Consider the following 26,360-nt stretch of genomic DNA (forward strand, 5'->3'; position numbering starts at 1 on the left):
TGATATAGAGATTAGATTGTCAGCTCCTGGGGTCAGGGATGATGGGAGTGATACATTGTGTGATATAGAGATTAGATTGTCAGCTCCTGGGGTCAGGGATGATGGCAGTGATACATTGTGTGTGATATAGAGATTAGATTGTCAGCTCCTGGGGTCAGGGATGATGGGAGTGATACATTGTGTGATATAGAGATTAGATTGTCAGCTCCTGGGGTCAGGGATGATGGCAGTGATACATTGTGTGTGATATAGAGATTAGATTGTCAGCTCCTGGGGTCAGGGATGATGGGAGTGATACATTGTGTGTGATATAGAGATTAGAGTGTCAGCTCCTGGGGTCAGGGATGATAGGAGTGATACATTGTGTGTGATATAGAGATTAGATTGTCAGCTCCTGGGGTCAGGGATGATGGGAGTGATACATTGTGTGTGTGATATAGAGATTAGATTGTCAGCTCCTGGGGTCAGGGATGATGGGAGTGATACATTGTGTGTGATATAGAGATTAGAGTGTCAGCTCCTGGGGTCAGGGATGATACATTGTGTGTGATATAGAGATTAGAGTGTCAGCTCCTGGGGTCAGGGATGATGGCAGTGATACATTGTGTGATATAGAGATTAGATTGTCAGCTCCTGGGGTCAGGGATGATGGGGGTGATACATTGTGTGTGATATAGAGATTAGAGTGTCAGCTCCTGGGGTCAGGGATGATGGGAGTGATACATTGTGTGATATAGAGATTAGATTGTCAGCTCCTGGGGTCAGGGATGATGGGGGTGATACATTGTGTGTGATATAGAGATTAGAGTGTCAGCTCCTGGGGTCAGGGATGATGGAAGTGATACATTGTGTGTGATATAGAGATTAGAGTGTCAGCTCCTGGGGTCAGGGATGATGGGAGTGATACATTGTGTGATATAGAGATTAGATTGTCAGCTCCTGGGGTCAGGGATGATGGGGGTGATACATTGTGTGTGATATAGAGATTAGAGTGTCAGCTCCTGGGGTCAGGGATGATGGGAGTGATACATTGTGTGTGTGATATAGAGATTAGATTGTCAGCTCCTGGGGTCAGGGATGATGGGAGTGATACATTGTGTGTGATATAGAGATTAGATTGTCAGCTCCTGGGGTCAGGGATGATGGGAGTGATACATTGTGTGTGATATAGAGATTAGAGTGTCAGCTCCTGGGGTCAGGGATGATGGGAGTGATACATTGTGTGATATAGAGATTAGATTGTCAGCTCCTGGGGTCAGGGATGATGGGAGTGATACATTGTGTGTGATATAGAGATTAGAGTGTCAGCTCCTGGGGTCAGGGATGATGGGAGTGATACATTGTGTGTGATATAGAGATTAGAGTGTCAGCTCCTGGGGTCAGGGATGATGGGAGTGATACATTGTGTGATGTATATGCTGGGGGCGGTATCAGGGGAGGGGGTGCAGTATTCGGTGACTCCTCGCTGCCTTCGCTCCTTATTTGTGCACATGGCTGGCTCTTCCCTCCCAGCAGCTGCCAGTGACATCACTCCCCCAGACGCCAGCAGTGAGGATCCCCACATATCGGATAATACCAGTCACATGACCTGTATACCACGGAATCTACCCCGGGGGCGCTCAGCTGCTCGTTTGCTTTCCACACTGGGCTTAACCAGACACTGATGAAAGGGCAGAGACCTGGAGGAAGCCCCGGGTCATGTGACCTGTCAGCCGCTTATACCGTGATGTCACTGGGCAGATATGTCATAATATCTCATTACAATATATACAACGGGAGCGGCAGCAATACAAGGCCCAGATCACCCCGACCCCCTCATATCACACCGCTCAAAGGACAGGGGGCAATAACCTCTGTATTACCGTATATACCCGTACACATAGAGGGCAGTGACATGTAACCCCTGTATTACCCCCTGATATACCCCCCTGCAGGACAGCTCATTACAAGGTTTCCCCACTGAAGATTAAATCACTAACTATCAGTAGTTGGAACATACAAGGGCTGAACGCCTCAGCCTATAGATCTAACCCAAAAGATCCAGACTTCATAGACAGACTAAAAAACATAGACAAACAAAACACCCGCACATGAGCCCCAACAGTCCGGCCTCTACAACCTACCAAGACATTTCACATGGGCCAACCACCAGGCCATAGAATATACCAACGCAACCAACCGACCCGAAATCAAGACACTGCTCACAAACTTCCATACAAACACCTATCAGCCAGACCAACAGGGAGTCACCAGAGCTGTGAAGGATCTCAAGTACATCCTACAGACGACAGCAGAACTAGCAGGCCTGAAACCAACCAAACCAATAAGACAAACCAACAAACAGTCCCACAAATGGTTCGACAGCGACTGCAAAGCACTACGCCATACCCTAAGAACAGCCTCCAACCAAAAACACAGGGACCCCAACAACAAGGAGGTGAGGGAAGCCTACAACAATCTATGCAGGCAATACAAGGGCACCCTCAGAGAGAAGAAACAGAGATACCTCTCCCACAAAATACAGCAACTAGAGGACTCCCTCCAGGACAGCTCATTCTGGGAGACCTGGCACCACATGGGCACAAAGCCCAAGAAAAACTCTCTCCACATCCAAAATGGCAATATCTGGCTCAACTACTTCAGAGGTCTCTACAAAAACATCCCAGAAGAAGAACTAACTCCAGAACAGCAACAGATAATCACCAAACTGAGGGACATGGAGAAAGTCATCAAAGACTTCCAGAACCCTCTGGACTCACCAATCACCATAAAAGATATACAGGAAAGAATTGCCCTGCTGAAAGGCAAAAAGGCCAGTGGCCCTGACGGCATCCTACCAGAGATGATCAAATACAGCCCTCCAGCAATACACGCGGCACTGGCAAAGCTATTCACCCTCGAGCTCAATGCTGGACACTTCCCCGAAGACTGGAACAAAGGGCTCATAACCCCCATCTACAAGAATGGGGACCAATATGACCCCAACAACTACAGAGGGATATTCGCCTGCTTCGTGGACTTTAAGAAGGCGTTTGATTCAGTATGGCACCCAGGCCTACTCCTCAAACTCCTAGAGAGTGGAATAGGAGGAAGAACGTACGACGTCATCAAGAGCTCCTACACCGGAAACCAGTGCAGTGTGAAGGTGAATGGGAAAAGGACCGCATACTTCCAACAGGCCCGAGGGGTCAGACAAGGCTGTAGCCTGAGCCCAACGCTCTTCAACATCTATATCAATGAACTGGCTACAGCCCTGGAGACCTCACCAACCCCAGGCCTCACCCTGAACGACCGGGAGGTGAAGTTCCTGCTGTATGCCGATGACCTCCTACTCCTGGCCCCCACCGAGAAAGACCTCCAAGAAAGCCTGTCAGTGCTGGAAAAATTCAGCACCACATGGGCCCTACCCATCAACCAGAAGAAGACCAAAGTCATGGTATTCCAGAAGAAGGGCCACAATAAAGCCTCCACCACCCCACAATTCACACTGAACGGCTCCACACTGGAGAAAACCAACAGCTACACCTACCTGGGGCTGGAGCTCAGCCAATCAGGAAGCTTCAAAGCAGCAATAGAAACCCTGAAAGCAAAAGCCTGAAGAACCTTCTACGCCATCAGAAGACAACTGTACCACCTCAAACCACCGGTGAGGGTCTGGCTGAAGATATTTGACGCAGTCATCTCCCCGATCCTTCTCTATGGCAGCGAGGTTTGGGGCCCAGCCACCTACCCAGACCAGTCAAAGTGGGACTCCAGCCCAACAGAGAACTTCCACCTGGAGTTCTGCAAATACCTGCTCCATGTCCATCGCAACACCACCAACATAGCCTGCAGGGCAGAGCTAGGCAGACTCCCCCTATGGCTCACCATACAGAAGAGGGCGCTAGCTTTCCAGGCACACATCCAGGGGAGCGACTCCTACCACCACCAAGCATGGCTAAGCCACCTGAGCAAACCAGACATTCACCAACCAAACAGCAGCCAACCACCAAACCAAAAACACCAACAGATGATAACCAAGGCCGAAATAAAGGCGACCACAGAGGCAAACAGAGAGCGGTACATTGAAGAATGGAGAAACGAAATAAATAACTCCAAGAAACTCACCAATGTGTACCAATCCCTACAAAGGGACTACACCATGGCCACCTACCTGGAGAGAATACGCCACCCCAAGCACAGACAGACCCTGAGCTGGTACAGACTGAGCGCCCACAACCTAGAGATAGAGACGGGGCGATACAGGCAGACGTACAAGCCACGGGAGAAGAGACTGTGCCAGCACTGTGACCAGGGGGCCCTAGAAGACCAGACCCACTTCCTGCTACACTGCACCAAATACTCAGCTGTGAGGGCCGTCTACTACCAAAGACTCTCTGCCCACATCCCAGACTGGGAGAAGAGGAAACTCTACATCCTACTGGGAGAAGAAGAGGCCACTGTGGAGATCGCTGCCCAATACGTGTCCAGCTGTCACCAAACCAGAGGAAGATGAGACTCCACGGACTGTTATATTTATAACAATACACCCACCCCACCCCACCTCCCCATATAGCAGTCTCCAACGAAGAGGAAGATGAGACTCCACGGACTGTTATATATATCCCAATACACCCGCCCCACCCCCACCTCCCCATATAGCAGCCACCAACTAAGAGGAAGATGAGACTCCACGGACTGTTATATTTATCCCAATACATATGATATGTATCATGGCATGATACAGAGGTGGCCAAATCTGCCCAAAAAATGGGAAGGTCAAAAGAAGAAAGAAGAACAGAGAAATCCTGGAGGAAACCTGCTGCCGTCTGAAAGAGACCTGAGATACGGGAGGGTCAGACGTAGGTCATCAGCGCACTGCTACATGTGCGGGAGCGCCACGGTAATGTCCACCGAGGTCGTGGCTGGACCTTCAGACAGACGCTCACCCATCTCAAGCAACAAGACCAAGACTGAGAAGTTCTGCAGATGTAAACAGTAAATCATTGACTGCTGTCTAACAATAGGAGGAAGGTCTCCCCAAACAGCGCCCCTCCTGTTTATGGTTACATCGGGTATTGCAGCCCAGACCCATTGGAGGCAGTATCCTACACAAGGACAGGAGGAGTCTCTGGGGGTCTCTACTATGTAGGGGGTGAATATTTTTCCATTCGGCCATCACTTGCAGAGATTTGAGGTTCATATTTTCGTGCTCAATAGTTAACACCTAAATGGAGGAGTGGATGCCGGGGCGTGAATACTTTTTATAGGCTGAAGCAATGCTAATTATATATTAGTAGGGGCAGAGTCCTCGCTTAGTGTACGCAGCCACAATGAGCCAGCACAATAAGCGCCATGTGATTATGGCCTCGGAAACTCAGGAACTAGATGGTACGTGCCACATGACATGAAAAAATTGGGTTAAACATGTCAGGGGGTCTCGGGTATCAATGAGAGATGGGGGGGGGGGAACGGGGTGACCCATTCACAAAGTGCAGGTGCTCTTCATCCACTACTATGCTACACCCTATGGTACCACTGTGATAGAAGGAGATTCTCATCCGATCGTCAGGGGTTACAAAGCCAGATCTGTGGAGATCAGCAGGGGTTACAAAGCCGGATCTGTGGAGATCAGCAGGGGTTACAAAGCCAGATCTGTGGAGATCAGCAGGGGTTAAGAAGCCAGATGTGTGGAGATCTCTAGGGGTTAAGAAGCCGGATCTGTGGGATCACCAGGGATTAATAAACCAGATCTGTGGGATCAGCAGGGGTTAAGAAGCCGGATCTGTGGAGATCAGCAGGGGTTACAAAGCCAGATCTGTGGGATCACCAGGGGTTACAAAGCCGGATCTGTGGAGATCAGCAGGGGTTACGAAGCCGGATCTGTGGAGATCAGCAGGGGTTACGAAGCCAGATCTGTGGAGATCAGCAGGGGTTACGAAGCCAGATCTGTGGAGATCAGCAGGGGTTACAAAGTCGGATCTGTGGAGATCAGCAGGGGTTAAGAAGCCAGATGTGTGGGATCACCAGGGATTAAGAAGCCGGATCTGTGGAGATCACCAGGGATTACAATGCCAGATCTGTGGAAATCAACAGGGGTTAAAAAGCCAGATCTATGGGATCACCAGGGATTATGAGATCACCAGGGGTTAAGAAGCCGGATCTGTGGGATCACCAGGGGTTAAGAAGCCGGATCTGTGGGATCACCAGGGATTAAGAAGCCGGATCTGTGGGATCACCAGGGATTAAGAAGCCGGATCTGTGGGATCACCAGGGGTTAAGAAGCCGGATATGTGGAGGTTTCTAGGCCTTAAGATGCCTGATCTGTAGAGATCACTAGTGGTTGTGAAGCCAGATCTGTGAAGATCACAAGGGGTTTAGAAACCCTGATCTGTGGAGATCACCAGGGGGGCCTCAGAGGTGGAGGTCCAGTTGGGAGAACTGGTTTACAGCTTGAGCTTCATAACAAATTTGGCCAGCCAAAATCAAATGAGTCTTGAGGCCAAGGGAGTACATTAGAAAAACATGGCTTCCTCTTATAAATATGTATATGGTCACTGTAGTAAAGCTGAGCTGCAATTCCAGACACAACCCAAGGACAGGTGTGGTGCTGTTTCTACAAGATGTGCAACCCAATGAACAGATGATCAGAAAGTCATTGCCATGATCAGACACTAGCCAACAGGAATCCATGAAATCTAACGTGACTGGATGACGTCTCGTCAACGTACCAACCAACAGTAGAAGACAGTCCGGAAATGGGTAGAAGAAGGACATGGATGGATGGATGAGCCCTCAGATAGCATGGTGGAGGTGGTGGAGTGATCTTATGTATGTGAAAGTTGGACAATGAAGAAGAGTAAGACTACTATGTCTGAGCAACGGTGCTGATGGATCCTTCTTTAGATAGGTCTACATGAAAGACACAACCAGGCGAAGTATTACTATAAGAACTTCCACCTCACTGGAGAAGACAACCAAGATCCAAAGAGCCAGAAGAGAAGGAAGATTGTGACTGGTCAAAATTGGATGGGCTGACAGGATTGTGACTATGATGTGGGTCTTGTGTTTTGGTCTTGAGGCCTCTTATTCTGGAGGACCACAGGTGGTTGATGATAGCAGCAAGTTCTCAATGTAACCATGACCTTCTCCAGGACACGGCCTCATGCCCAACATCAAAGGTGGACACAGTCCTCTATACCAGGTCATAGACAAATTATGGCAAACCATGAGCACCAGAAAACAACCCAACAAGTCCAAAGTAGCCCCATACTAGGTGATCTGGTCGCAGTGCATATTAATGGACGCCACCTACATGGGAGACAATCAGCTTCATGACCAGGATTCACCTCACAGCAGATTGTAGACGAGAAACAAAAGCTTCTGCGCATTGTCCTCACAACCCGAGCCCATAAATAATTCATCGGAACTACCTGGTGGAACCGAGAAACAGCGAAGGACGGCAGCGACACGACCTCTGGCCACCCGCCATGACTACCCGCACCTCTGCTCCGTGACTTCTCACATACAGCCATAACATGTCCATATACTCTACCCCCCAACAACATACTGTACATACACCCCCAACATGTCCATAATGCTCTGCTCCCCAACAACATACTCTACATACACCCCCAACATGTCCATAATGCTCTGCTCCCCAACAACATACTCTACATACACCCCCAACATGTCCATAATGCTCTGCTCCCCAACAACATACTCTACATACACCCCCAACATGTCCATAATGCTCTGCTCCCCAACAACATACATACACCCCCAACATGTCCATAATGCTCTGCTCCCCAACAACATACATACACCCCCAACATGTCCATAATGCTCTGCTCTCCAACATCTCATACAGGCCCCCAACATGTCCATAATGCTCTGCTCCCCAAAACTGTGCATATACCCCCAACATGTCCATAATGCTCTGCTCTCCAACATCTCATATAGACCCCCAACATGTCCATAATGCTCTGCTCCCCAACAACATACTCTACATACACCCCCAACATGTCCATAATGCTCTGCTCCCCAACAACATACATACACCCCCAACATGTCCATAATGCTCTGCTCCCCAACAACATACTCTACATACACCCCCAACATGTCCATAATGCTCTGCTCCCCAACAACATACTGTACATACACCCCCAACATGTCCATAATGCTCTGCTCCCCAACAACATACATACACCCCCAACATGTCCATAATGCTCTGCTCCCCAACAACATACTCTACATACACCCCCAACATGTCCATAATGCTCTGCTCCCCAACAACATACTCTACATACACCCCCAACATGTCCATAATGCTCTGCTCCCCAACAACATACATACACCCCCAACATGTCCATAATGCTCTGCTCCCCAAAACTGCACATATACCCCCAACATGTCCATAATGCTCTGCTCCCCAACATCGCACATACACCGCAACACATCCATATCCTCTGCTCCCCAACATCTCATATAGCCCCTCGACATGTCCATAATGCTCTGCTCCCCAACATCTCATATAGCCCCTCGACATGTCCATAATGCTCTGCTCCCCAAAACTGTGCATACACCACAACACATCCATATCCTCTGCTCCCCAACATCTCATATAGACCCCCAACATGTCCATAATGCTCTGCTCCCCAAAACTGCGCATACACCGCAACACATCCATATCCTCTGCTCCCCAACATCTCATATAGACCCCCAACATGTCCATAATGCTCTGCTCCCCAACATCTCATAAACACCTCCCAACATATCCATATCCTCCGCTCCCCCACATCTCATACAGACCCCCAACATGTCCATAATGCTCTGCTCCCCAACATCTCATACAGGCCCCCAACATGTCCATAATGCTCTGCTCCCCAAAACTGTGCATATACCCCAACATGTCTATAAAGCTCTGCTCCCCAAAACTGCGCATACACCGCAACACATCCATATCCTCTGCTCCCCAAAATCTCATATAGACCCCCAACATGTCCATAATGCTCTGCTCCCCAACAACATACATACACCCCCAACATGTCCATAATGCTCTGCTCCCCAACAACATACATACACCCCCAACACGTCCATAATGCTCTGCTCCCCAACATCTCATATAGACCCACAACATGTCCATATCCTCTGCTCCCCAACATCACACATACACCGCAACATGTCCATATCCTCTACCCCCCCAACAACATACATACACCCCCAACATGCTCTGCTCCCCAAAACTGCACATACACCGCAACACATCCATATCCTCTGCTCCCCCACATCTCATGTACACCCCCAACACATCCATATCCTCTGCTCCCCCCCATCTCATGTACACCCCCCCAACACATCCATATCCTCTGCTCCCCCCCATCTCATACTCTGTGTATACGCAGAGGTGTGGAGTGTATGAAGGGCGCAGACCAAAGACAATGCCAAGAATGATAAGAGACACGTGTGGCCCCGGGTGTATAGAGGGAGCGGTGACTGGAGCAGGGTGGGGTTCACTAGGGTCACACACAGCCGACCTCAGGATGGAAGAAGTCCAAGTCCGCTGACGTAGAAGATGTGAGCTCCAGGAGTGGACGCCAGCCAAGATCTGCCCAGTCACTTCCAAAGAGACGGGTCTGAGGGTCAGTAACCGGAGAGCTCGACATCCTGACTGCGGCCGTGTGACCGATGGTAACCTGCAGTCTGAACTGTGGCCAGAGCTCTGAGAATGTACAGACAGCACAGAAAAACTCATGTATTACACAACTCCTCACCACGTCCACCTGTCCATCACTAGAGGAGACCCCACACATCCGTCACTAGAGGAGACCCCACACGTCCATCACTAGAGGAGACCCCACACGTCCATCACTAGAGGAGACCTCACACGTCCATCACTAGAGGAGACCTCACACGTCCATCACTAGAGGAGACCCCACACGTCCATCACTAGAGGAGACCCCACACGTCCATCACTAGAGGAGACCCCACACGTCCATCACTAGAGGAGACCTCACACGTCCATCACTAGAGGAGACCTCACACGTCCATCACTAGAGGAGACCCCACACGTCCATCACTAGAGGAGACCCCACACATCCGTCACTAGAGGAGACCCCACACGTCCATCACTAGAGGAGACCTCACACGTCCATCACTAGAGGAGACCTCACACGTCCATCACTAGAGGAGACCCCACACGTCCATCACTAGAGGAGACCCCACACGTCCATCACTAGAGGAGACCCCACACGTCCATCACTAGAGGAGACCCCACACGTCCATCACTAGAGGAGACCCCACACGTCCATCACTAGAGGAGACCCCACACGTCCATCACTAGAGGAGACCCCACACGTCCATCACTAGAGGAGACCCCACACGTCCATCACTAGAGGAGACCCCACACGTCCATCACTAGAGGAGACCCCACACGTCCATCACTAGAGGAGACCCCACACGTCCATCACTAGAGGAGACCCCACACGTCCATCACTAGAGGAGACCCCACACGTCCATCACTAGAGGAGACCCCACACGTCCATCACTAGAGGAGACCCCACACGTCCATCACTACAGGAGACCCCACACGTCCATCACTACAGGAGACCCCACACGTCCATCACTAGAGGAGACCCCACACGTCCATCACTAGAGGAGACCCCACACGTCCATCACTAGAGGAGACCCCACACGTCCATCACTACAGGAGACCCCACACGTCCATCACTAGAGGAGACCCCACACGTCCATCACTAGAGGAGACCCCACACGTCCATCACTAGAGGAGACCCCACACGTCCATCACTAGAGGAGACCCCACACGTCCGTCACTAGAGGAGACCCCACACGTCCGTCACTAGAGGAGACCCCACACGTCCGTCACTAGAGGAGACCCCACACGTCCGTCACTAGAGGAGACCCCACACGTCCGTCACTAGAGGAGACCCCACACGTCCGTCACTAGAGGAGACCCCACACGTCCGTCACTAGAGGAGACCCCACACGTCCGTCACTAGAGGAGACCCCACACGTCCGTCACTAGAGGAGACCCCACACGTCCGTCACTAGAGGAGACCCCACACGTCCGTCACTAGAGGAGACCCCACACGTCCGTCACTAGAGGAGACCCCACACGTCCGTCACTAGAGGAGACCCCACACGTCCGTCACTAGAGGAGACCCCACACGTCCGTCACTAGAGGAGACCCCACACGTCCGTCACTAGAGGAGACCCCACACGTCCGTCACTAGAGGAGACCCCACACGTCCATCACTAGAGGAGACCCCACACGTCCATCACTAGAGGAGACCCCACAAGTCCATCACTAGAGGAGACCCCACACGTCCGTCACTAGAGGAGACCCCACACGTCCGTCACTAGAGGAGACCCCACACGTCCGTCACTAGAGGAGACCCCACACGTCCGTCACTAGAGGAGACCCCACACGTCCGTCACTAGAGGAGACCCCACACGTCCGTCACTAGAGGAGACCCCACACGTCCGTCACTAGAGGAGACCCCACACGTCCGTCACTAGAGGAGACCCCACACGTCCGTCACTAGAGGAGACCCCACACGTCCGTCACTAGAGGAGACCCCACACGTCCGTCACTAGAGGAGACCCCACACGTCCGTCACTAGAGGAGACCCCACACGTCCGTCACTAGAGGAGACCCCACACGTCCGTCACTAGAGGAGACCCCACACGTCCGTCACTAGAGGAGACCCCACACGTCCATCACTAGAGGAGACCCCACAAGTCCATCACTAGAGGAGACCCCACACGTCCATCTGTCCATCACTACAGGAGACCCCACACGTCCATCACTAGAGGAGATCCCACATGTCCATCACTAGAGGAGAGCCCACACGTCCACCTGTCCATCACTAGAGGAGACCCCACCTGTCCATCACTAGTGGAGACCCCACACGTCCGTCTGTCTATCACTAGAGGAGACCCCACACGTCCATCACTAGAGGAGACCCCACACGTCCATCACTAGAGGAGACCCCACACGTCCATCACTAGAGGAGACCCCACACGTCCGTCACTAGAGGAGACCCCACACATCCGTCACTAGAGGAGACCCCACACGTCCATCACTAGAGGAGATCCCACACGTCCATCACTACAGGAGACCCCACACGTCCATCACTACAGGAGACCCCACACGTCCATCACTACAGGAGCCCCCACACGTCCATCACTACAGGAGACCCCACATGTCCATCACTAGAGGAGACCCCACACGTCCATCACTACAGGAGACCCCACACGTCCATCACTACAGGAGACCCCACACGTCCATCACTAGAGGAGACCCCACACGTCCATCACTAGAGGAGACCCCACACGTCCATCACTACAGGAGACCCCACACGTCCATCACTACAGGAGACCCCACACGTCCATCACTAGAGGAGACCCCCACACGTCCATCACTACAGGAGACCCCACACGTCCACCACTAGAGGAGACGTACATGCTTCCGCAGACCCCACAACTATTTCCCCCTCCATATAAGTGTCTCCATGTCCTGTATGTGGTCGCTTTTATCTCTGTTCTCCAGAACTCAGAGGAAGTCGCTTACAAGAAGTCCCAGAAAATAGGAAATGTGCGGCCCCTTGTGAGGGGGTTATGTGGTGAGCTGGAGCCACAAACACGGGGAAGCCCCCACCTCATATATATATATACACTAATACCAGCCCCCACCTCATATATATACACTAATACCAGCCCCCACCTCATCTATATACACTAATACCAGCCCCCACCTCATATATATACACTAATACCAGCCCCCACCTCATCTATATACACTAATACCAGCCCCCACCTCATATATATACACTAATACCAGCCCCCACCTCATCTATATACACTAATACCAGCCCCCACCTCATATATATATACACTAATACCACCCCCACCTCATATATATATACTAATACCAGCCCCCACCTCATATATATACACTAATACCAGCCCCCACCTCATATATATACACTAATACCAGCCCCCACCTCATATATATACACTAATACCAGCCCCCACCTCATATATATACACTAATACCAGCCTCCACCTCATATATATACACTAATACCAGCCCCCACCTCATATATATATACACTAATACCACCCCCACCTCATATATATATACTAATACCAGCCCCCACCTCATATATATACACTAATACCAGCCCCCACCTCATATATATACACTAATACCAGCCCCCACCTCATATATATACACTAATACCAGCCCCCACCTTACATATATATACACTAATACCACCCCCACCTCATATATATACACTAATACCAGCCCCCACCTCATATATATACACTAATACCAGCCCCCACCTCATATATATACACTAATACCAGCCCCCACCTCATATATATACACTAATACCAGCCCCCACCTCATATATATACACTAATACCAGCCCCCACCTTACATATATATACACTAATACCACCCCCACCTCATATATATACACTAATACCAGCCCCCACCTCATATATATACACTAATACCAGCCCCCACCTCATATATATACACTAATACCAGCCCCCACCTCATATATATACACTAATACCAGCCCCCACCTTACATATATATACACTAATACCACCCCCACCTCATATATATACACTAATACCAGCCCCCACCTCATATATATACACTAATACCAGCCCCCACCTTACATATATATACACTAATACCAGCCCCCACCTTACATATATATACACTAATACCAGCCCCCACCTTACATATATATACACTAATACCACCCCCACCTCATATATATACACTAATACCAGCCCCCACCTCATATATATACACTAATACCAGCCCCCACCTCATATATATACACTAATACCAGCCCCCACCTCATATATATACACTAATACCAGCCCCCACCTCATATATATACACTAATACCAGCCCCCACCTCATATATATATACACTAATACCAGCCCCCACCTCATATATATACACTAATACCAGCCCCCACCTCATATATATACACTAATACCAGCCCCCACCTCATATATATATATACACTAATACCAGCCCCCACCTCATATATATATATACACTAATACCAGCCCCCACCTCATATATATACACTAATACCAGCCCCCACCTCATATATATACACTAATACCAGCCCCCACCTCATATATATACACTAATACCACCCCCACCTCATATATATACACTAATACCAGCCCCCACCTCATATATATACACTAATACCAGCCCCCACCTTACATATATATACACTAATACCAGCCCCCACCTCATATATATACACTAATACCAGCCCCCACCTCATATATATACACTAATACCAGCCCCCACCTCATATATATACACTAATACCAGCCCCCACCTCATATATATACACTAATACCAGCCCCCACCTCATATATATACACTAATACCAGCCCCCACCTCATATATATACACTAATACCAGCCCCCACCTCATATATATACACTAATACCAGCCCCCACCTCATATATATACACTAATACCAGCCCCCACCTCATATATATACACTAATACCAGCCCCCACCTCATATATATACACTAATACCAGCCCCCACCTCATATATATACACTAATACCAGCCCCCACCTCATATATATACACTAATACCAGCCCCCACCTCATATATATATATATATACACTAATGCCAGCCCCCACCTCATATATATACACTAATACCAGCCCCCACCTCATATATATACACTAATACCAGCCCCCACCTTACATATACTGTATATACACTAATACCAGCCCCCACCTCATATATATACACTAATACCAGCCCCCACCTCATATATATACACTAATACCAGCCCCCACCTCATATATATACACTAATACCAGCCCCCACCTCATATATATACACTAATACCAGCCCCCACCTCATATATATACACTAATACCAGCCCCCACCTCATATATATATATATATACACTAATGCCAGCCCCCACCTCATATATATACACTAATACCAGCCCCCACCTCATATATATACACTAATACCAGCCCCCACCTCATATATATACACTAATACCAGCCCCCACCTCATATATATACACTAATACCAGCCCCCACCTTACATATACTGTATATACACTAATACCAGCCCCCACCTCATATATATACACTAATACCAGCCCCCACCTCATATATATACACTAATACCAGCCCCCACCTCATATATATATACACTAATACCAGCCCCCACCTCATATATATACACTAATACCAGCCCCCACCTCATATATATACACTAATACCAGCCCCCACCTTACATATACTGTATATACACTAATACCAGCCCCCACCTCATATATATACACTAATACCAGCCCCCACCTTACATATACTGTATATACACTAATACCAGCCCCCACCTCATATATATACACTAATACCAGCCCCCACCTTACATATACTGTATATACACTAATACCAGCCCCCACCTCATATATATACACTAATACCAGCCCCCACCTTACATATACTGTATATACACACACACATTATCGGGGGTTCTGTAGGTCGGGGAGCTGGGTAGAGGGTAAACCCCCAACCATGTCTTCATGGACCTTGTGTCCCGGGCAGCCGTCCTGCTGGTGCAGATGAGAAGACTTCCCCAAACTGTCCCCACAAGGGTAGAAGAGACAAGTGTCATCTACAGCAGCTTTAAGATTTCCTTTCACTGGAAGGGAGAGGCCGAGGTCCCCCCTGACAGACCCCCCCATAGTATCCCCCTCCCCTACCAGACTACAGCTGCTATAATGTAGTCAGGTGAGGGAGCAGAGCCTGCTTATATACACACTACTGTATATATATATATATATATATATATATATATATATATATATATATATATATTACACACCACCGCCCCACCCTCCTCATATACACTACAAGGTCAGCGTCTGACCCCCTGCCCGGCCCCCACCGCCCCTGTGGCCCCTAGCTATAAGAAGTGTCAGCAGTAAATCCTCCGAGTCTCACATAAGCCCCTTATTACAGTATTAGGATGCCCTGGTGAGGGGAACGCTCAGCGCCCATTAACCCTCTCACAGCCAGAGGACGGCGCTGTCACACCAGGAAAGCTGAGGAGTCATATACAGGGCTGGCTATATACACACAGTGCTGGCTATATACATACAGTGATGGCTATATACCTACAGTGCTGGCTATATACCTACAGTGCTGGCCAAAAGTATTGGCCCCCCTGCACTTCTGTCAGATAATACTCGTGTTCTTCCAGATAATGATTGCAGTCACAAATTCTTTGGTATTTTCTTCATTTATTTTGTCTTCAATGGAAAACCACAAAAAGAATTGTCAAAAAGCCAAATTGGATATAATTCCACAGCAAACATAAAAAGGGGGAGGACAAAAGTATTGGCACTGTTTGATAAATCATGTGATGCTTCTGTAATTTGTGTAATTACCAGCACCTGTTACTTACCTGAGGCACCTAACAGGTGGTGGCAATAACTAAATCACACTTGCAGCCAGTTGAAATGGATTAAAGTTGCCTCCACCTCTGTCCTGTGTCCTTGTGTGACCACATTGAGCATGGAGAAAAGAAAGAAGACCAAAGAACTGTCTGAGGACTTGAGAAGCAAAATTGTGAGGAAGCCTGAGCAATCTCAAGGCTACAAGTCCATCTCCAAAGCCCTGAATGTTCCTGTGTCTACCGTGCGCAGTGTCAGTAAGAAGTGTAAAGCCCATGGCCCTGTGGCTAACCTCCCTAGATGTGGACGGAGAAGAAACATTGACCAGAGATTTCACCGCAAGATTGTGCGGATGGCGGATAAAGAACCTCGACTTACATCCAAACAAGTCCAAGCTGCCCTGCAGTCCGAGGGTACAACAGTGTCACCCCGTACTATCCAGTGTCAGCGTCTGAATGAGAAGGGACTGTATGGTAGGAGACCCAGGAAGACCCCACTTCTTACCCACAGACAGAAGCCAGGCTGGAGTTTGCCAAAACTTACCTGAGAAAGCCAAAACCGTTCTGGAAGAATGTTCTCTGGTCAGAGGAGACAAAAGTAGGAGAAGGCCTCAACATAGAGATTACAGGGAAAAGAGAAGAAGACGCCCCCTATAGGGCCGCCAATACTTCTGTCCGCACCAGTTCTGGAGTTTTGTGTAAAATGATCAATGATGTGACTTTTTTTTTTTCATTGAAGATATTACCAAAGAGTTTGTGCTGTGTAATCATTATCTGGGGGACAGCGAGGATTACCTGACAGGACTGCAGGGGGCGATACTTATACTGTATATACCCTGTGTCACTTATATACTATATAAGAGTCTGTGCTGTGTAATCATTATCTGGGGACAGTGAGGATTATCTGACAGGACTGCAGGGGGTGATACTTATACTGTATATACCCTGTGTCACTTATATACTATATAAGAGTTTGTGCTGTGTAATCATTATCTGGGGGACACCGAGGATTATCTGACAGGACTGCAGGGGGGACAAGACTTTTTGGCCAACACTGTATATACATACACTAGTATACGGGGCTGGCTATATACATATATACACTAGTATATGGGGCTGGCTATATACATATATACACTAGTATACGGGGCTGGCTATATACATATATATACTAGTATATGGGGCTGGCTATATACATATATACACTAGTATACGGGGCTGGCTATATACATATATATACACTAGTATACGGGGCTGGCTATATACATATATATACACTAGTATACGGGGCTGGCTATATACATATATATACACTAGTATACGGGGCTGGCTATATACATATATATACACTAGTATACGGGGCTGGCTATATACATATATATATATACACTAGTATACGGGGCTGGCTATATACATATATATACACTAGTATACGGGGCTGGCTATATACATATATATATACACTAGTATACGGGGCTGGCTATATACATATATATACACTAGTATACGGGGCTGGCTATATACATATATATACACTAGTATACGGGGCTGGCTATATACATATATATACACTAGTATATGGGGCTGGCTATATACATATATACACTAGTATACGGGGCTGGCTATATACATATATATACACTAGTATATGGGGCTGGCTATATACATATATACACTAGTATACGGGGCTGGCTATATACATATATATACACTAGTATACGGGGCTGGCTATATACATATATATATACACTAGTATACGGGGCTGGCTATATACATACATATACACTAGTATACGGGGCTGGCTATATACATATATATACACTAGTATATGGGGCTGGGTATATACATATATACACTAGTATACGGGGCTGGCTATATACATATATATACACTAGTATACGGGGCTGGCTATATACATATATATATATACACTAGTATACGGGGCTGGCTATATACATACATATACACTAGTATACGGGGCTGGCTATATACATATATATATACACTAGTATATGGGGCTGGCTATATACATATATATACACTAGTATATGGGGCTGGCTATATACATATATATACACTAGTATACGGGGCTGGCTATATACATATATATACACTAGTATACGGGGCTGGCTATATACATATATATACACTAGTATACGGGGCTGGCTATATACATATATATATATACACTAGTATACGGGGCTGGCTATATACATATATATACACTAGTATACGGGGCTGGCTATATACATATATATATACACTAGTATACGGGGCTGGCTATATACATATATATACACTAGTATATGGGGCTGGCTATATACATATATACACTAGTATACGGGGCTGGCTATATACATATATATACACACTAGTATATGGGGCTGGCTATATACATATATACACTAGTATACGGGGCTGGCTATATACATATATATACACTAGTATACGGGGCTGGCTATATACATATATATATACACTAGTATACGGGGCTGGCTATATACATACATATACACTAGTATACGGGGCTGGCTATATACATATATATACACTAGTATATGGGGCTGGGTATATACATATATACACTAGTATACGGGGCTGGCTATATACATATATATACACTAGTATACGGGGCTGGCTATATACATATATATATATACACTAGTATACGGGGCTGGCTATATACATATATATATACACTAGTATACGGGGCTGGCTATATACATATATATATACACTAGTATACGGGGCTGGCTATATACATATATATATACACTAGTATACGGGGCTGGCTATATACATACATATACACTAGTATACGGGGCTGGCTATATACATATATATACACTAGTATATGGGGCTGGCTATATACATATATATACACTAGTATACGGGGCTGGCTATATACATATATATATACACTAGTATACGGGGCTGGCTATATACATATATATACACTAGTATACGGGGCTGGCTATATACATATATATATACACTAGTATACGGGGCTGGCTATATACATACATATACACTAGTATACGGGGCTGGCTATATACATATATATACACTAGTATATGGGGCTGGCTATATACATATATACACTAGTATACGGGGCTGGCTATATACATATATATACACTAGTATATGGGGCTGGCTATATACATATATACACTAGTATACGGGGCTGGCTATATACATACATATACACTAGTATACGGGGCTGGCGCGCTCCCAGTTCTCCCCGCACAGTCCTCGCTGGTTTCGGAGGGGGGAGGGGGTTCCCTGTCTTTCTGGCGTTCGGCCTGGAATCTCTCATATTATTCAACACCAACCTCACTGTCACTGAGGGGAAGAGAAGGGAGAGGAGAACACCCCAAAACTGACCCTGCATGTGGTTATACATCATCTCCACACACAGGGGGCGCTCTCTGCCCCATCTCCACACACAAGGGGCGCCCTTGACTTGTAGGTGTTAGGTTGTCAGTGCTATATTTTGGGTGCAGTTATTGGGTGCAGGACAATCCCTCCCCCCAGATCTCCATAGGACTGCTGAGGGTAGGGGGACTCTCTCGGTGCTCCTGGTTCGGCTCGGATGAATGGGCCTGAGCAGCGGCGCCTCGAGCTGCAGAATCCGCGTGAAGATCGGACATGTCGCACGTCTCTCCGCCGGCTGCTGATAATAATCTGTCAGTGACTCCCAATGAAATGAATGGGGGGGGGGGGGGTTACAAGCGGATTCTCTGTGAACACGCCCTGAGGACGGCCAAGAGCAGCGCTCGCCCCAGTGACCCCACACACATGACTGGAGTAGTAGTGTCCATGGCCACCACACAGGGACAGGAGGCCGCCAATCTCGCAATGTGGCCACCACTGATCAGACAACTTGTTACCTGTCACATCCACACGGAGCCCGGACACTGCCTGGAGCCCACCTGGGATGTCACCCCCCCCCCCCCCCACATCACTGGCTGCACCATCACCCCACCACCCCCCACACACACCCCACCGCCCCCCACATCACTGGCTCCACTGATGTGGGGGGCAGTGGGTGACGGTGGAGCCAGTGATGTGGGGGGCGGTAACACGGCAGCGCTCCCAGAACAGACTGTGCCAGCACTGTGACCAGGGCTTTCCAGGCACATCCAGGGGAGCGACTCCGACTCCTACCACCTCCAACATGGCCTGCAGGGCAGAGCTAGGCAGACTCCCCCTATGGCTCACCATACAGAAGAGGGCGCTAGCTTTCCAGGCACACATCCAGGGGAGCGACTCCTACCACCACCAAGCATGGCTAAGCCACCGGAGCAAACCAGACATTCACCAACCAAACAGCAGCCAACCACCAAACCAAAAACACCAACAGATGATAACCAAGGCCGAAATAAAGGCGACCACAGAGGCAAACAGAGAGCGGTACATTGAAGAATGGAGAAACGAAATAAATAACTCCAAGAAACTCACCAATGTGTACCAATCCCTACAAAGGGACTACACCATGGCCACCTACCTGGAGAGAATACGCCACCCCAAGCACAGACAGACCCTGAGCCGATACAGACTGAGCGCCCACAACCTAGAGATAGAGACGGGGCGATACAGACAGACGTACAAGCCACGGGAGAAGAGACTGTGCCAGCACTGTGACCAGGGGGTCCTAGAAGACCAGACCCACTTCCTGCTACACTGCACCAAATACTCAGCTGTGAGGGCCGGCTACTACCAAAGACTCTCTGCCCACATCCCAGACTGGGAGAAGAGGAAACTCTACATCCTACTGGGAGAAGAAGAGGCCACTGTGGAGATCGCTGCCCAATACGTGTCCAGCTCTAGAAGTGACTACAGTACGTGTGCAGCTCTAGAAGTGACTACAGTACGTGTGCAGCTCTAGAAGTGACTACAGTACGTGTGCAGCTCTAGAAGTGACTACAGTACGTGTGCAGCTCTAGAAGTGACTACAGTACGTGTGCAGCTCTAGAAGTGACTACAGTACGTGTGCAGCTCTAGAAGTGACTACAGTACGTGTGCAGCTCTAGAAGTGACTACAGTACGTGTGCAGCTCTAGAAGTGACTACAGTACGTGTGCAGCTCTAGAAGTGACTACAGTACGTGTGCAGCTCTAGAAGTGACTACAGTACGTGTGCAGCTCTAGAAGTGACTACAGTACGTGTGCAGCTCTAGAAGTGACTACAGTACGTGTGCAGCTCTAGAAGTGACTACAGTACGTGTGCAGCTCTAGAAGTGACTACAGTACGTGTCCAGCTCTAGAAGTGACTACAGTACGTGTGCAGCTCTAGAAGTGACTACAGTACGTGTGCAGCTCTAGAAGTGACTACAGTACGTGTGCAGCTCTAGAAGTGACTACAGTACGTGTGCAGCTCTAGAAGTGACTACAGTACGTGTGCAGCTCTAGAAGTGACTACAGTACGTGTGCAGCTCTAGAAGTGACTACAGTACGTGTCCAGCTCTAGAAGTGACTACAGTACGTGTCCAGCTCTAGAAGTGACTACAGTACGTGTCCAGCTCTAGAAGTGACTACAGTACGTGTCCAGCTCTAGAAGTGACTACAGTACGTGTGCAGCTCTAGAAGTGACTACAGTACGTGTGCAGCTCTAGAAGTGACTACAGTACGTGTGCAGCTCTAGAAGTGACTACAGTACGTGTGCAGCTCTAGAAGTGACTACAGTACGTGTGCAGCTCTAGAAGTGACTACAGTACGTGTGCAGCTCTAGAAGTGACTACAGTACGTGTGCAGCTCTAGAAGTGACTACAGTACGTGTGCAGCTCTAGAAGTGACTACAGTACGTGTGCAGCTCTAGAAGTGACTACAGTACGTGTGCAGCTCTAGAAGTGACTACAGTACGTGTGCAGCTCTAGAAGTGACTACAGTACGTGTGCAGCTCTAGAAGTGACTACAGTACGTGTGCAGCTCTAGAAGTGACTACAGTACGTGTCCAGCTCTAGAAGTGACTACAGTACGTGTCCAGCTCTAGAAGTGACTACAGTACGTGTCCAGCTCTAGAAGTGACTACAGTACGTGTCCAGCTCTAGAAGTGACTACAGTACGTGTGCAGCTCTAGAAGTGACTACAGTACGTGTGCAGCTCTAGAAGTGACTACAGTACGTGTGCAGCTCTAGAAGTGACTACAGTACGTGTGCAGCTCTAGAAGTGACTACAGTACGTGTGCAGCTCTAGAAGTGACTACAGTACGTGTGCAGCTCTAGAAGTGACTACAGTACGTGTGCAGCTCTAGAAGTGACTACAGTACGTGTGCAGCTCTAGAAGTGACTACAGTACGTGTGCAGCTCTAGAAGTGACTACAGTACGTGTGCAGCTCTAGAAGTGACTACAGTACGTGTGCAGCTCTAGAAGTGACTACAGTACGTGTGCAGCTCTAGAAGTGACTACAGTACGTGTGCAGCTCTAGAAGTGACTACAGTACGTGTGCAGCTCTAGAAGTGACTACAGTACGTGTGCAGCTCTAGAAGTGACTACAGTACGTGTGCAGCTCTAGAAGTGACTACAGTACGTGTGCAGCTCTAGAAGTGACTACAGTACGTGTGCAGCTCTAGAAGTGACTACAGTACGTGTGCAGCTCTAGAAGTGACTACAGTACGTGTGCAGCTCTAGAAGTGACTACAGTACGTGTGCAGCTCTAGAAGTGACTACAGTACGTGTGCAGCTCTAGAAGTGACTACAGTACGTGTGCAGCTCTAGAAGTGACTACAGTACGTGTGCAGCTCTAGAAGTGACTACAGTACGTGTGCAGCTCTAGAAGTGACTACAGTACGTGTGCAGCTCTAGAAGTGACTACAGTACGTGTGCAGCTCTAGAAGTGACTACAGTACGTGTGCAGCTCTAGAAGTGACTACAGTACGTGTGCAGCTCTAGAAGTGACTACAGTACGTGTGCAGCTCTAGAAGTGACTACAGTACGTGTGCAGCTCTAGAAGTGACTACAGTACGTGTGCAGCTCTAGAAGTGACTACAGTACGTGTGCAGCTCTAGAAGTGACTACAGTACGTGTGCAGCTCTAGAAGTGACTACAGTACGTGTGCAGCTCTAGAAGTGACTACAGTACGTGTGCAGCTCTAGAAGTGACTACAGTGCGTGTCCAGCTCTAGAAGTGACTACAGTGCGTGTGCAGCTCTAGAAGTGACTACAGTACGTGTGCAGCTCTAGAAGTGACTACAGTACGTGTGCAGCTCTAGAAGTGACTACAGTACGTGTGCAGCTCTAGAAGTGACTACAGTACGTGTACAGCTCTAGAAGTGACTACAGTACGAGTGCAGCTCTAGAAGTGACTACAGTACGTGTGCAGCTCTAGAAGTGACTACAGTACGTGTGCAGCTCTAGAAGTGACTACAGTACGTGTGCAGCTCTAGAAGTGACTACAGTACGTGTGCAGCTCTAGAAGTGACTACAATACTATGTGCAGCTCTAGAAGTGACTACAGTACGTGTGCAGCTCTAGAAGTGACTACAGTACGTGTGCAGCTCTAGAAGTGTCTACAGTACATGTGCAGCTCTGGAAGTGACTACAGTACGTGTGCAGCTCTAGAAGTGACTACAGTACGTGTGCAGCTCTGGAAGTGACTACAGTACGTGTGCAGCTCTAGAAGTGACTACAGTGCGTGTGCTCCTGTAGAAGTGACTACAGTATGTGTGCAGCTCTAGAAGTGACTACAGTACATGTGCAGCTCTAGAAGTGTCTACAGTACATGCGCAGCTCTAGAAGTGACTACAGTACGTGTGCAGCTCTAGAAGTGACTACAGTACATGTGCAGCTCTAGAAGTGACTACAGTATGTGTGCAGCCCTAGAAGTGACTACAGTACGTGTGCAGCTCTAGAAGTAACTACAGTACGTATGCAGCTCTAGAAGTGACTACAGTACATGTGTAGCTCTAGAAGTGACTACAGTACATGTGCAGCTCTGGAAGTGACTACAGTACGTGTGCAGCTCTAGAAGTGACTACAGTGCGTGTGCAGCTCTAGAAGTGACTACAGTACATGTGCAGCTCTGGAAGTGACTACAGTACGTGTGCAGCTCTAGAAGTGACTACAGTACATGTGCAGCTCTGGAAGTGACTACAGTACGTGTGCAGCTCTAGAAGTGACTACAGTGCGTGTGCTCCTGTAGAAGTGACTACAGTACGTGTGCAGCTCTAGAAGTGACTACAGTACATGTGCAGCTCTAGAAGTGACTACAGTATGTGTGCAGCCCTAGAAGTGACTACAGTACATGTGCAGCTCTAGAAGTAACTACATTTCAGTGTCTTACCTTGAAGACTTCGGAGAAGAAGCCGGATCCGATCTTCTCGCAGTAGAAGTCGTCAATGCGGGCGAGATTAGATACGGCGCTGCGCAGAGCCCGGTAGGAGGAGGGGCGCAGGCGACAGGAGCCCTGGCTGCTCAGCAGCGCCCCATGGCCATCTCCAGCATTCTCCACATCTCCTTCCATATCCATGGACTGGTCACATGCCCTGGATCCACAATGGACGATGATTCTGGGGCCTCACATAGTCCATAGAGAAGACACCACAGCGGAGGGGCCACAGTATACAGCAGCTCAGAGCTGTCCCCATGTGTGGCTATAGGGCCAAGGATCTAGATGGACGACCTCCACTCAATGGGCATGCAAGATGGATGCTCCCTGGTCAACCACCAGCCAAGATGGACGCCCTCCAATCAACAGGAAGCCAAGCTGGAAGCTGTCTGGTCAAAAGAAACCAAGTAAGAGGGTCTCCAGCCAACCGAATCCAAGATGGACGCCCTCCAGTCAACGACAATCAAAGATGGACGCCCTCCAATCAGAGAATCCAAGATGGACGTCCGCCAGTCTCCTACAATCCAAGATGGACGCCCTCCAATCAGAGAATCCAAGATGGACGCCCTCCGGTAAATAACAATCCAAGATGGACGCCCTCCAGTCAACGACAATCAAAGATGGACGCCCTCCAATCAGAGAATCCAAGATGGACGCCCTCCGGTAAATAACAATCCAGGATGGACGCCCTCCAGTCAACGACAATCCAAGATGAAGGCCTTCAGGTCCCTGACAATCCAAGATGGCCGCCCTGCAGTCATTGAGGGGGTTTTAGGGCAACCTTACTAACTAGATGTCCCTGTCACCCTCCTAATGCTCCGCTGTCACCCTAAAAACTCCCACCTGAGCACCAATCACCCCGACAATACACCCCCGACCATAAATCACCCTGATAACACCCGCCTGTCACCCTAATAACACCCTACTTACTAGACGTCGCCCTGTAAAACCCTTCTGTCACCTATTAACCACCTGACAACAAGAGGCCGCCCCAATATCACCCCCCTCACTAGCTGTCACCCTATTACACCCTCCTGTCACCCTATCACACCCGCCTCACTAGATAGCACACTATTACACCCGCTCACCCTATCACACCCGCCTCACTAGCTGTCACAGCCTCCCGGTTCCCCTGCCTGATATCCCCGGTGATTCCTGACGTGGTCTCCCGGGCCTTGTCCTCTCCGCTGATCTTTCACCGCAACCCCGAGAAACAAGCGAGGCCTCCGGGACAGTGAGAGAGAGCGAGAACCGGAGGCCGAGGAGGGGGCGGGGCTACCGAGCTCACAGGGCGGGGCCACAGCGAAGACTCCGCCCCACACGTCACACCGGAAGAAGAAGAGAAAACAAGAAGGAGGAGAAACGGAGAGACAGAGAGGCGGAGAGACCGAGAGAGAGAGACGGAGAGAGAGAGACGGATAGACACCGGGAGAGAGAGAGAGACAGACGGAGAGAGAGACCGATAGACACCGGGACAGACAGACAGAGAGAGAGACTGAGACCGGAGGAGAGAGAGACTGACAGAGAGACCGAGAGAGAGGCAGAGAGAG

General features: G+C 48.8%; 1 protein-coding gene across 4 annotated transcripts in view; it reads right to left on the reverse strand.

The window, feature by feature from the left end:
• Positions 1-26,078, reverse strand: part of LOC142197029 (dual specificity testis-specific protein kinase 1-like) — a 61,403-nt gene extending 35,325 nt beyond the window's left edge. For all 4 annotated transcript variants that reach the window (XM_075267074.1, XM_075267065.1, XM_075267055.1 and 1 more), the window contains exon 1: positions 24,766-26,078. In XM_075267074.1, coding sequence (XP_075123175.1) covers positions 24,766-24,951 — 186 coding nt within the window. In that variant the 5' untranslated portion in view covers positions 24,952-26,078. The remainder of the gene's footprint in view (positions 1-24,765) is intronic.
• Between the last annotated feature and the right edge of the window lie 282 nt (positions 26,079-26,360).

Source organism: Leptodactylus fuscus, chromosome 1, assembly GCF_031893055.1.
Source record: "Leptodactylus fuscus isolate aLepFus1 chromosome 1, aLepFus1.hap2, whole genome shotgun sequence".
NCBI classification, from domain to species: Eukaryota; Metazoa; Chordata; class Amphibia; order Anura; family Leptodactylidae; genus Leptodactylus; species Leptodactylus fuscus.